The sequence below is a fragment of the Rhinolophus sinicus genome, chromosome 2, assembly GCF_057876585.1.
Source record: "Rhinolophus sinicus isolate RSI-liver-muscle chromosome 2, RSI-T2T, whole genome shotgun sequence".
NCBI lineage: Eukaryota > Metazoa > Chordata > Mammalia > Chiroptera > Rhinolophidae > Rhinolophus > Rhinolophus sinicus.
In genome coordinates, this window is record NC_142502.1 from 39,741,037 (window position 1) to 39,755,600 (window position 14,564).

At 36.7% G+C, this 14,564-nt stretch overlaps 1 protein-coding gene across 2 annotated transcripts in view; it reads right to left on the bottom strand.

Moving 5' to 3' along the window:
* Positions 1-14,564, bottom strand: part of NUS1 (NUS1 dehydrodolichyl diphosphate synthase subunit) — a 26,621-nt gene continuing 12,057 nt past the window's right edge. Inside the window, exons 2-5 of one of the 2 annotated variants that reach the window (XM_019741371.3) lie at positions 12,828-12,953; positions 11,806-11,955; positions 6,188-6,287; positions 1-2,974 (exon numbers count right to left, since the gene is read on the bottom strand). In XM_019741371.3, coding sequence (XP_019596930.3) covers positions 2,884-2,974; positions 6,188-6,287; positions 11,806-11,955; positions 12,828-12,953 — 467 coding nt within the window. In that variant the 3' untranslated portion in view covers positions 1-2,883. The remainder of the gene's footprint in view (positions 2,975-6,187; positions 6,288-11,805; positions 11,956-12,827; positions 12,954-14,564) is intronic. The other variant, XM_019741372.3, reaches the window with a different exon arrangement.

Sequence of the window (14,564 nt, forward strand, 5' to 3'; positions counted from 1 at the left end):
TCCATGAAAAGAGTATATTCTTTTATTGTTTTTGTTCATACATGGTAAATTTCAACTTTCAATCATAAAATTCAATAAATTTGATTCCTTAATCATAAAAACTTGCTTTACACATTATTTACATGTTGCCAAAGTCCACAGCCATACAAAACATCACAAGGATTTGACTCTACCATCACACAGGAGGGGAGCTATCAAGTAACATACATTCCAAGATTAATTTGTAGATATGCAGTGTATTTGGCACAGTTCATTAACAATATAACACCTTTCTCTCTTCAGTCATTATTAAGCCTTGGTCACAATATACCAGAATTTGCTATTTGCATCAAAACCAGATTTCAATCTTTGTTAACAACAATGATCACTTTTAAGAAATAAAAACAACCAGAATTGGGAACAGAATTCCAACCCTCTGACTTCTTGGTATGCTCCAAGCTGCCATCTATAATGTAGGTTTAATTTGGTAATTATTCCATTGTGGGGTGTATCAAGAAAAAACAACTTAAGGACAATATCCTTCAATACACATAAAAACAAACTCTTTGAAATGATCAATTCTTCTTGGGAGCATAGAGGGAGCCTTGACAGTGTAAAACTGGTGCTAATTTTGGCAGGAATTACAGAATGACCAATGCCATTCAAGTTGTGAATGGAGGGCATACTAGCAGCTGAATTCATGAAAAGGATCTGGAATGCCCATACATGAATTCAGAATCCTTAGCAACTTGTTTTAAGAGTCTCTTTCTAGGATTGTAACAGACTCAGGTCACAGGTTATAGATTTACTCTGATGTGTAACACTACACTGTTATAGAATGGAAGAAAATAAAGTACAAAGACTCAACTATTAAAACTTTATCAACTCTAGCTACCGTTATTTCCCCGAAAATAAGACCTCGCTGGACAAGCAGCTCTACTGCGTCTTTTGGAGCAAAAATTAATATAAGACCCGGGTTATATTATAGTGTATTATATAAGACCCAGTCTTATATTAAGTAAAATAAGACCGCATCTTGTATTAATTTTTGCTCCAAAAGACGCATTAGAGCTGATTGTCCGGTTAGGTCTTATTTTTGGGGAAACATGGTATATCCCAATAGGTAATTATTCGACTAACTTCATTTTAACAAATATTAAATCTCTTCACTTCGATTGGGCCCCTTCAATTTAATTCATTAAAGCCACACATATTCCAGAATGTTTAAAAAAGACACATTTATAAAACACATACACTCAAGTCTTAAACTAAGGCCAAAAAGCCTCAATAGAACATGAATGACAGTACAGGGGAACAGAAATCAAAAATTCTCTGGTAAAGTTTAGAGACATGTTGTAGCTTCACACAAAACTTTTAGCAATAAATTAAGACTTTAAAAAAAAGTCTTGCAATATACAAAGGACTATGAAGTGCAAAGTAATGTCAACTAAACCAAAGTGTAGTTTAATCATTTTTATTTCAAGTGTATTTTTAAAATCATAAATGGGATTGTGTGATCCAAAGTTGGAACATTTATTCTTCACAGCTTCAGAATTTGACAAGTACTTCCAGATCTTGCTTTCCAAATCCAGTCTTCTCTGCTACTTTTCAGACTTCTGAGACCTAGTATTTAAACTACTCCATTCTAAATATACAATTTTAGGTAACCATTATACTGAAAAAATCCATCAAATATAAAGAATGGTTTCAGTGAGGAAAGAAATATTAAACACCTATCAAAAAATCATTTATTCACTTAAAAAATAACAGAACCAGTGCTGTTCTCTGTCATGAGAGAGAACATGTAAAATTAACTTACTTTTGTAGACTTTGGTAATATTTTATTACTTAACACAGGCCTCAATCTTACTTAAAGATCTCTTCTACTAAGTTACCATCAGGGTTTACCGAGTAAAAACCATGAGCACTAACATGGCCCTACGTGTTATTCCAAAGAGGAACAGGTTACTTTTGAGGAAAAGAGCTGCCCTGGTAACTTCCCTCAAATACTTATTTTCAATAAACATAGTTAATGGAAATTAAACCAACTTTGGGTATTCTTTAGCACATTGCCCACCAACAAAAAAGGAAATCCAAACTTTCTTTCCTTTTTTAGGATTTTCCACCATATTTACTTTTTAAGATTACAACATTTTCACCTTTTTTTGACTGCCTAATACATTTTAAAATTTTAAATTCTGCATTTCAGTGTTGTAGGAGTTCTTTTTCAAATGATTTTCCCAACCCAGAACAAGGACACCAGATCAACATTCTCAAGTCACACTGTTTGACAATAATGATGAGATGAAAATGGACGGGTATCTGAAAATAGGTATTCCCTCTGCTCCAGTGCTGAGCAAGTTTTTAAAATGTGAGCAATACAGAATTCCATTCCTCTGGAAATCCCTCAATCTCAGAATGCCTCCATTTAATAATATATTATTTTTAAAAATTAAAGTTTGGTCACTAGGAAAGACAAAAAAAAATTATTCCCCACCCCCCAAAACAACAACCACAGTCCTAAACACCCACTCATCTCCCTACAAAAACAGGGAAGTAGTTGGGACTGAAGCCTTTAAAACTGAAATTTCAGCTCATGAAACAGTGCTGCTATTTGCTCAAAGGTGCAAGTCCATGTATTTCATTCTCTAGCATTTCCCCATTTATAAGTTTATTTCTATACACACACACACACACACGCACGCACACGCACGCACACACACATACTCACACATACTCACACATACTCTTACTCTCAAGTAAGACACTTTTTTGTGTTTGTTGATAAATTATGAGGATTATGAATTAGGTGTATATAGGGTTTCGTAGGTGCTTTGTAAACATCAGAGTCACTTGGGTCCTTTTCTCCAAAAGCCTGGAATCAAATTATGCCACCAGGGGTCACTACTTTCCCAGACGCTGTTCACAGGCTGCATATTGACGAAGGGCAGAGAAAAAGTCCTCATATCTGATGTTTAGGTGGGAAGGCAAAGAGCTGAAAAGAAAGCAGAGGGGCAAAAAAGCAATTAGATGACATACCGTAATTTGGAGGGGGGCAACAGAAGGGTAATGACCAAAATGAGGTTAAGCGCAGAAAAAAGTAAATTATAAGCATAGAGTATGCAAACTATTTCTACTGAATAATTATTACACTCACTATGAAACAGTCCAAGTAAAAAATAATCTCTCCTTTCCACAAGAAGAGAAAAGCAACTTGCAGTGAGATAGAGATTCAGAACCTATTAAAGCATAAGTCTAGGTTAATGCAAAACTGGAGATCTATTTTGTAAAGAATTTCACTCAAATTTGCTTCAAGAATTCATCCGGTTCTACTTGAACGGTTTATGAAAACTATGTTTAACACCGGTGGAGCAGCACAGCATCCCCACGTGATAAGATACTGAAGCCATGTGGTGAGTAACCAACAAATGAACAATATTTACCTCCACCATTTCCAATTACTCAAGGGGACAATTATAACGTGAAGACAAGTACTTTAAAGGCAGCGTTAACATATAGCTGAAGGGTTCCCCTGTAAGTATTGTAAACACTTAAATAATTTTCAATAATTAACATTTAAAAAAAATCTCTAACTTACACAGCTTTATTGTGAGCCTTTGGAAATTCCGAACAGTATCAGAAATTCCAGCAGTATCAGAGCCCAACACTCTGGCCCAACACCTGGCCAGAGTACAAGAGTCACACTCAGAATTCTACAGTCACATGCACCACAGAAGAATTCAACAAGCCTACCATGACCCTGTGGTTCTTTTGCTACACTTCATCCTTCCTTCCCCGCCCCCAGCTTTATGAGACAATTGACATCTAGTCTTAACCCTTCCTCTGACTGCCAAGAATTCTGTAACAAGTCTCCTACTTCCCTTCATTTCTTCATCTCTTAATAATCTCTACCATCAACCTTTTACTCACTACTGAAATGATAGCCTCCAAGGACAAATTTAGTAATATTCTTCTCACAAAAGCTTGCTTCAGTCATCCTCCTCAAACTACCTACTTTCCTAAGTCTTCCATATTTTACCCCCTTTATCAAGTCTCATCTCCACTCACTCCTCAAGAAGCACTCAGAGCCACCACCCCTCAGTTCCTCCGAAGGGTCTTGCTATTTCCCAGTCTGTTCGGTCAGGATTCTACCCTTCTTCTCGGTATTACGATTCAGACATTTTTCCTACCATCAGGGTGCCTGCAGTCTGGTGGATGGTAGACAAATACAGAGGAAACCTCAGTGTAACAGAGCTAAGATAGACATACGTACCAAGATCCATGAGAAAGCCTGTTATGTGCTAGGAATCTGATGTCCATTATCAGACTTAAATCCTCAACTCCGTATTTAATTGGCCAGTTTACAAATATAGAGAAATTTAAATAGCTTTCCAAAGTCATGTTATTGAGCTGCACAGCAAAAATTCAAACAAGACCTGTTCTAAAACACACTCTTCCCTCCAAACCACTCCCAACCTCACAAAGTATCACTGCTACCTTTCTTGGACCCCACCTGAAAGGCACCTGAAATAACATAAAAAAGCCCTAGAGAAACAGAGACAAGAGAAACATACACCACCATAAAGAAACCCAGAGCTTGGAGATTTGAGTTCTAATTCCACTTGTTAGATGCTTGAGCAATGTCTCTTTCCCATTTTCCTCGCCTATAAAATGAGGACGCAGCACCAAACGATCACTAGCCCTTTTGACTCTAACATGCTACGTCTTCTTTTCTGCCTCTTTATGTGACACCTCTTCTCCCTCCAGCCCCTGAGCCTGAAGCATTTGAGCCCTCGGTACTGTGTTATCCTATATACACTTTAGAGCGGTCCTCCATTCTCTCAGGTTCAACTACTTCTACTTCCTGATATTGACGATCCCCAAATGTTCATCTTCAACCTTGACTTCTTATCTAAACACCATTCCTACATTTTCATCTGTCCTGCTACTAAGCATTTCTATCTAAATAGGGCCTCAAAATCATCTTAATCCTGAATTCAACATCTTCCCTTCAAAAATCAATGCTCCCTTGACATTTGCGTTTCTCTCAATAACACCGTAATTCACCCAGTCACTTATGCTTAAAAACTTAGAGGAGTCACTTCTTCTCTATTTTTTTTAGCACAATTAGCAAAGTCTTAGGCCTGCAATTTTACTTGGTAATTACTTCTCGTGAGAAGTAGAATTTGTGGTATTTTCTTCCTAAAATCCAGAATTTAAATGTATTTTAAAGCTCCTAAATCTCTCCTTTATTTTAAGTCAACCACTGGCAAATACAACCCAGGAGCCAGCCACATGTTTTTACAAATAAAGTTTTATTAGAACATGGTGACACACATTTGTTCACACACTGCCTGTGCTTGTTTAGATATACTAGCAAAAGTTGAGTAGTTGCAACAGAGAGGAATAGTTGCAAGAGGCTACAGGACCCTGCAAGGACTACAATATTTATTATCTGGCCGTTTATAGAAAAAGCTTGCCAAACTGTTCGAAATAAGCAATTTCATTCTTATCACTGTTTTCTCCCCTAAATTATAGCTTTGGCCTCTTTACTTGTCTTTTAAGCTCATCTTTTTCCAAATCCAATCTACTAAGCACGCAGCTGCTAAACAAATCTTCAAAAATCACCATTCCAGCATTATCCACAGGTTCAACTGTTTCCTACTGCCTGTCTAAATAATTATACACATTCCTTAAGCTGGTATTTAAAGTATTCCCAATGTCTACATCCCCAAACTATTTGATTTCACCTCATACACTATCGGACACTAACTCCCTGCTCTGGTGTGGCTAGTTCCCTCACTATTTCTGTAAAACGTGATGTTCACTCCCCCACCCCAACTTTTCTTTTTTTCCCTGCCCATGCCAATGTTTCTCCCTTTTTCTCTAGTTACAGAAATTCCACTCATTTTATATACTGCAGATCAAGCCACATCTTTTCTCTATTACCAACAACTCTGGCCCACAGAGATATCGCTCTCCTGATCTCCTTATGCTAACTGGTGTCAGTTCCAAACATTTGCACAGCCATACACTCTCTTGGGTCTGCGCCATTTGTATGTCTTTACTTTACCACTGATACTGTGAAATACCTGAGGGAAAGGATCCAGTATTGTAATTCTTTGGGAATTCCCTATGCCTAGTACAGCGTTGGTTCAAGAAACACTTGCTGAATTGAACCAAAGTCAGTACACTTTGAATTACTTACATAATCTCAGTCAATCTCAGCTGCCAGGGAAGAAAGCCTAATGTGCTCTCCACAGGACCAAACTTCAATACTACATCAGGATCAGGGAAACCATTTGAACCTTGGAAAGAAACACATACACAGGAATTTAGCATGTACTGCTCTCAAATAAGATGACCTACGGCAAAATCTGTTCATCAAATTGGCTTCTTAGGCTTTGAGTATCAGTTCTCTTCAGCCACTTCACTTGTATGTTTCCATACCCCCATCCCACTGCCCAACATATACTTTAATTATCTATGTTATTTCCAAATGTGGAAGTTTTCTCTCCAGTGCATTTAACTGGATCGATTCCATGATAAAAAGGGGTAAGCCAACTCCTACCCTAAACCCTACAGGTAGCTCCCCCCAAATCCCATCTGTCTTTCAAGACTCAACTTGTTAAGTGTTCTCTTGGCATCCCGGTAACTGCACTGCTTTAAGGGCAAAATTGCTTATTCTGGTCACAAAGTCAAATAACTTTAGATGAAGAGACTTAAAAAATATCTACACTCCTTCCCTTCCTCACCCCTCATTTTATAGCTAAGGACCCAGAAACACCAATTTCCAACTATACAGTACAAATGTTCTCAGTGTTCCTCAGGCTGACCCCCTAGAAGGGGAAAAGGAGGCTGTACACCTGCCTCCACAAAGGCCTGGCCATTTTCTGCTTTCCACACTGGCGTCCACATGAGACATGGCTTGAGGAAAAAAAGGGGGGATAAGGATATTTGAAGTGCTTATAAATAGAGTAAAATAAATCTTAAAATAAATGTCCTTGTATAAGAGAAAAGATGCTATAATTTAAGAGACCCAGGTTCAAACATTTTCTAGTAACAGTTCTGCCACTAACCTTCTTGTCGCACAACCTCTCCAGTGCTTACTTCGTTCCTTCATTTGTTAAATACAGAGACTACACTAGACAGGCCATCCTGCAGTAATAAAGAATATTTTCCTAACAAAGTCTCTTTAAAAGTCCATGTTGGCAGAGTGGGTGGACTCAGCAGAAGAACATACATTCCTCTGTCTGCTGAAAAAGCAAATTCTCTTCAGTAAAGAAAAGAAGGTACTTCCAGCTAATAGTGGTGTGAAGAAAGTGATGAATTCTCAAAACAAACAAACAAACAAAATGTATTAAACTGGACAAAAATCAATCACTTAAGGGCACTGGATATTAACCAGAAGCAGACAATTATTCTTTAAAAAACAAAACAAAACAAAACAAAAAGACACCAGCTAGAGCTTTAGGTTGAGAACGGTAAGAATCTTTGCCCTTCCTGTCTGGGAACGCTCAAGTCTACCCCCAATAACTGGAAAGAACTGCAGTTGTATCAGCACAGGGCTGACAGCAAAAACTGGCAGGTTAGCTGCTTGAAGCCAAAAGACACGGACCCAATGTGGAACTGGAGGTTGCGAGAAAGAGGGAAGGGGCAATGATGAAAACCTATGGTTTTGCTAAAAGCGACAAACTCAAAAGGATGCAAATGAGGAAAACCCCCAGTTTTGCTCTTCTCAAGTTGAAGCCCAGTTAGGGTAAACAGTATGATGGCCAGAAATTTAACAGGGAGATCCTGGAAATAAGGGCTCAGATAAACTCTCCACACATCCATCGTTGACTGGGAAACTACTCAGTAAAGGCGGAAGCATGGGACCAGGGAAGGAGGGGTAATGCAGGGTGGCAAGAAAGTCCAGTGAATATAGGCAAGGAAACTTGCGAACTGACTTGAATGCACTTTCCAACATCACAGAGATTTTAGAAGCCTTACAAACTTAAGGTGTTTGAGCACCATCAGTGTGCAAATCATTGGCTGCCACATTAAACCATGGACACAGAAAGCCAGATTAAAAAAAATAAAACTAAACATAGAAAAACTGAGCAGAGATAGCAACAATCATCTTATTTATAGACAACACAATCTTGTATTTTGAAAAATCGTAAGACTTTATAAAAAGCACTACTAGAACTGTTAAGTAAATTTTATCAAGGTTGTAAGATACAAAATCAATATTAAAAAATCAACTGTATTTCCATATATTATCAACAAACAACCCAAAAACAAAATTAAGAAAATAATTCTGTTAGCCACAGTATCAAAAAGAACAAAACAGAAATAAATTAACCAAAAGAAGTAGAAACTCTATATCCTAAAAGTATAAAACATTGTTAAGAGAAATATTAGGACCCAAATAAATGGAGAGATATACGATGTTCATGGATCAGAAGACTCAAAATTGTTAAGATGGCAATTCTCTCCAAATTAAGCTACAGATTCAACTCAATCCCTATGAAAACAGAATTTTGGGTTTTTTTGTATGTTTGTTTTTTAAACTGACAAGCTGATTTTAAAATGTTATGAAAATGCAAAGGACTCTGAGCAGCCAAAACAACTTTGGAAAAAAAAGATTCAATGTTGAAAGACTTATACTAGCTGATTTCAACGCTTACTATATAATAGGCTACAGTAATCAAGAAAGTATAGCATTATAAGAACAGAATATAGACCTATGGAAAGGAATAGAAAACCCAGAAATAAACTCATAGATTTATAATAAACTGATTTTCAACAAAGAATCCACAGTATTTCAAGGGGGAAAAGGCTGTCTTTTAACAAGTGGTGGTGGAAGAAAAACTGGTATACTATACCTCATACTATTAAAAAAAAATGGGTCAAAATGGATGACAGACTTAAATACAACAGCTAAATCTATACAAATTCTAGAAGAAAACACAGGAGAAAACAATTGTGACTTTGGATTATGCAAAAATTTCTTAGATATGACACTAATGCAAGATCCACGAAAGAAAAAACTGATAACTAGATTTGTAAAAATTAAACTCTTTAAAAAAATTTAAGAAAAAGAAAAGGTAAGCCATGGACTGGGAGAAAATATTTGCAAATTACATATCTTATCACTGATAAAAGAAAGACTTTTACCCAGAATAAAGACCTCTTAAAACCCAATTATACTACAAATAATCCATTAAAAATAAGCACAGGATATGAACAGACACCTCACCAAAGCAAATACAAATGAAAAATGCTTACTATCATTAATCATTAGTAAAATATAAACTAAAGCCACAATGAGATACATTACATGCCCACTAGAATGGCTAAAATTAAAAAACAATGAAAAAAACAACTGACAATACTATGTTTTGGCAAGGATATGGAGAACCTAGATTCCTTTACCTTGATGGTGGGATGCAAAATGGTACAGTTTGGTAGTTTCTTAAAAGTTAAATATTCACTTGCCACACAATCTAGAAATTCCCTTACAAGTTATCTACCCAAGAGAAAGGAAAACATGTCTATACAAAGACTAGTATGTGAATGGTCACAACAGCATTATTCAAAGAAACCAAATGTATGTCAACTGATGAATGGATAAACAAAATGTGGTATATCCATAAAATAAAATACTATTCACCAACAAAAAGTAATGAACTAATACATGCAATATAATGAACCTCAAAAATATCATGCTGAGTAAACACAGAAAGACATAAAGGACTATATATAATTCTATTTATGTAAAATTCCTTGAAAAGCTAAATATAGGCAGAAAACAGATGAGTAGTTGCCTCCCACTGAGGGGAGGAGGGAGGATTAACTGCAGTCACAGGGGAACTTTCTGGGCTAACAAGATTCAGAGGGTTTGCTTCCGTCGGATTAATGAGTTAACTTACAGACTGTGTACATTTTCATTTGTCATGGGTCTTCAACTCCTGACGGCAACACCTGGGCTCAGAACTTCAGCACTTCTCCATAGGCTGACTGACTATCTGAAGGACCACCTTTGGTCTCTGCATCACTTCCAGGACACCTTCACACATTATTACCCTGGTGGGGGCCTTACGGGATCCGGGGAATAGTCAACATCACAGCTGACTAGAGTCCTTACCATGGTCTACTTTAAGCCTATTCATTTGGCCTGAATACAGCCGAAATGACAGAGTAGAGAAGAGTGGGGTCTGAAGTGAGTAGTCAATCAAAGCAGAGTTAGTGAGACCAAGAGGCCAGAGAAGGACTGTGCTCTGAGATGGACATGTGTCCAAGTGGAGAAACAAAGAATGGAGAGTTAAATAAGACAGAAAACGCATAATTAATAGCTAAGGTAAATGGAGACTCTATGTGAATTAAAAAAAATATATGTCTGAAATTGTATGGCTACAGGAACTTGTTAGAAATATTGTCTTTCTTGAAAAAGATCAAGGATAATGCTATAAACAGGAGGATCTTAACATTAAGGCAAAAAGTTCCTAGGGAGTTCTAGAGAGAATAAAAAATGAAAGGCTTTCATATAAAGAGTTGGAGAAAATAAAATATAATGTTATACTTGGTACAACGTGACACATATAGTGGTATATTTGGTATACCATAATAGAAGGAACACTAAAAAAGGAGTCATGGATGACAATAAGATTATATTCTTGCGACTACTTCCTAAATAGCTATTAAGTTCAAACTTAATAGAGAGTTCAAACTGAAAAGAAAGAGGGAGGAGAGCGGTGTGATTTATAGTATAATAAAAAATATACATTTGGACTTTGTCCCAGTTTCCTAGCACAGAGCCCCTAAGACCCTTGGAATTTCCTGAGTGATAGGGGTAAAGCCAGAATATTTTGTGATTCATAAGCCCCTTTCAACCACAGCAGAGTTTATGTTACTGAGGTTGTTCTTCCTCGGCTCCTAGATACCTTCATGATGGGGGCCAGTTGCCAGAGGAATCACATGGTTGGAGGTTTGAAACTTTCGGCCACCAACCTTCAGGTAGGAGAGAGGGGCTGGAGACGATTTCATCAAACATGCCAGGTAATAGAGCCTCAATAAAACCCACTAGAGGACAGAACTCGGAGAGCTTCCAGGTAGGGAAACACATTGGGGTGCTGAGAGGTGTTGTATCCAAAGAGGTCATGGCTACCTGATACCTATATCAGAGGGTGCACCCCCACCTCCTACCACCACCTTGCCCTATGTATCTCATATCTGGCTGCTGCTGAGTTGTATGCTTTATAATAAACCAGTAAACATAAGTGCCTTCCTGAGTTCTGGGAGCCATTCTAGCAAACTATCAAACCTTAGGAAGGAGTCATGGGAACTCCCTATTTATAGCCAACTGATGGGAAGTACAGGTGGTCAGAGAATTCCAACTGCTGTCTGAAGTGGGGGCAGTCTTGCATGACTGAGCCCTTAAAGCTGGTAGTCTGGCACTAACTCTGGGTTGTTAGCATTGGGATTACACCCTGTTGGTGTCTGGAGAATTAGAAAATGCACTGCCAGTGTTGGAAAACATCGCAGAGGGAGGAAGGCTGACAAGCAGAAGTCCTCTTTTTAAGAAAATTCATTATCCCCTACCAAAATCCTCTTAGTTCCTTTCCTTTACCAGTATGTCATCATGCAAGTGAGTAGACTACATATTTCATTATCCCAAAACCATTTTCACAATAGAGGTCTTTAAACTTCAGAAACATGACAAATATAACAACAACAACAACAAAAAAAAAATCAGGCTTTATGATGTGAAAGGAACCTAGATAGTCTCCTTCATACTGTATATTTGTGGGACAAAACTAAAAACAAATGCATATGACTTACTAAGTAAACTGTCTAACATATGTACATCCAAATCTGTGGATTTCTTTTGCTGCTGGGCTACTAACTGGCAAAATTCCTGAGCAGCTCTCACAATATCTGCTTTTCCATCTTCTGGGGACAGGACTTTCACTGCTGATTGGCAATTTAAAACTGGAGGAAAACACAAACAAGACATTAAAAACAAAAAACAAAAAACACCCTCTTCCAGATATATTTCAAAATCTATCTCAAGATATATTACATTCAGACCAAAATAAAGGTACAATTCTTACAGTAAACAAAAACCATTTAAGCCCTTCAACTTCCGTATCAAAACATACTTAAGCTACTCTCCTCTGAAAGGACCCACACATCATATTTGTGTACATATTTATATACTGCCTTCTTTTCAAAGTACTCAGAATGACTTGTATCTGTGAATGAATCCTCTAGAAAATAAAAATTTTAATTATAGGGTAAATTACAATTTCTACAAGTCTAAAATGACCTCTACAATCACAATAGTTAGTAGTAACACGGGATAGAAGACAAAAAAAAGTATTTCAATGGAATATGCATCATCTATAGTACATACCCACCTTATCAAATTCTGTGATTCTTTCCAAGCTATTTAACAATTGATAGGATTCTAGGTAAGTGACAGCAATGCCAAATTTTGTCTACAGAGGTTCTCTCTAACCCCACATAAACACCATTTCAATAGTCCTGATCTAGAAATGTGTCCATTCTTTGGATTCTCTTTCGAACCAGTTATAAAATTGACCTGGTTCCTGGTGGTTTCTGAGTTGCATAAAACCTTTAACACGTGTTTATTTTTCAGTAGCTATGAAAGTCATGATTTTTTCTTTTTCTGAAAACTATCTTTTAACAAGATGAAGAAAGAAAAGTCTAAATCTGATAATTAAAGATGGTGACACTAAAGACTAACGGCAAAATGAATGAATCAATGAGTGACAGAATTTGCCTTGAAACACAAAACACATCCGCCTATGTAACATGTTCAATTTTATATTCATGCTTACCTTGATCGTCTTTGTCATTACTATTTGCAAACTCTGTTGAGTATTTGGAACAATCTAAGCCCAGAAGTTCCTGCTGTTGTTTTAAAATTTCATCCATCAATCTGGAATTATTTCTTTTGAAAATACCTTAAAAAGAATAAAAGCAAGTAAATCCCAACTAGGTTAATTTATCCTCTTCAATAATTAGTGGGTGCTTGCTATGAAAATAACACTGGATACAGAACTAAACAAATTCCAAATGAAGTAGTGACAGCGAATTCTAAACTAGAATTTGAACAGAAAACATTAATGACAAAAATTCATTAATACACAAGCCTGGCTTCAACTGAAGTAAAAAACAAAACAAAATAGGGGTAACCACTTAGTGTCAAAATGAATATAATACAAATTTAGACCTAGAAAGAAATTTTAAGAGATTGTTTTACTTTACATCTTTATTTACAGATTAAGAAATTGAGACCCAATGTCCGTGGGACTTGTCCAAGGATTTATGAACTATAACAGTGGTCTATAGCCCGTATCTTCCTGACTCCCAGGCTCATGTAATTTCCCTGCAGATTTACGACGTGCACTCAAAACTATTACCTCGATTTGATTAGTTTTTTAATGATGACAGGGACTATGAATTATGTAAAAAGTAGAAAATAGACAAAACTAACAAAATTTAGTAAATTCAACAAAGTATGAAAATAAGCCACTTAAAGTTGTTTTTGATCCTCCAGCCATGCGCAGAAAAATTAAAATTTTAATTACTATCATGTCATTGAGGAGGATGAAGGAACTATGTGACATACATTTAATATAAAATTAATATACAGAGGTCTAACTAAAAACAAACAAGTTTTTGGTTATTTTCACAGAGTCTAACCTTCCAGTGGCTATTGCCTTTTTGGCCTTTACCAATTGTTCCTCTCAGTCATATATTGTTTAAAAAGTTCAAAGATTAACTGCCAGAGAATATAGCACGGCATCTACAGAATATGCTGTATATAAATGCCAACTTGGTAGTATATGTGTAGTAGCAGTTCAAAGACAAAAGCAGTCTCCTTTTGTAGGGAAATGCTTTGTAAATAAGCAAGACTTAAGCTAAGCTGACCTCAGAAAGTAAAAGAGAAGAAAATGGACAGGATATTTAGATGGAGAAAATGCGTAAGAAAAAACACTGAATGCTCAAAAGACAAACAAATGCTGCTGGTACAAAGGAACTAAGAAAAGGGACCAAGGGATAGGCCTAATTTTTTTCCATTTTGCCTGCTCAAAGGGTAACCAACAATTTCTGAGTAATGTGTAAAGGTGTTGAAATTTGCTTCTTTAGGAAAATTAACCTAGTAACAGTGCAGACAAGGCCAGGCAGTAGACTACTGCAGAAGTCCATGTATAATTTGATGAAGCAATGGAAAAGGAGTCACTAAAAAGAATTGATAAAGAACATGACTTAGTTAGAGGTGAACACAGAAAATTCCACAGTTAACTTTAATCCTGGGTAATACAAAATGCTAACATTTTTTTAAAGAAAGGAAATTCTATAAAGAGAACTGGTTTGAAGGAAAAGATTAAGTTTAGTTCAACATAACTGATGCCAGAACACTTAGGTAAGAGTTTACTGTAAAAGTGATTAGAGACGTGAGGGAAGGGTGATCAAAAGAGGTCGTCATATGAACACCATGTGGGCAGGGATCTCACTTGTTTTGTTTCACTAGGGGCTGGCACCGTGCCTGGCACAGAACGGACACTCAA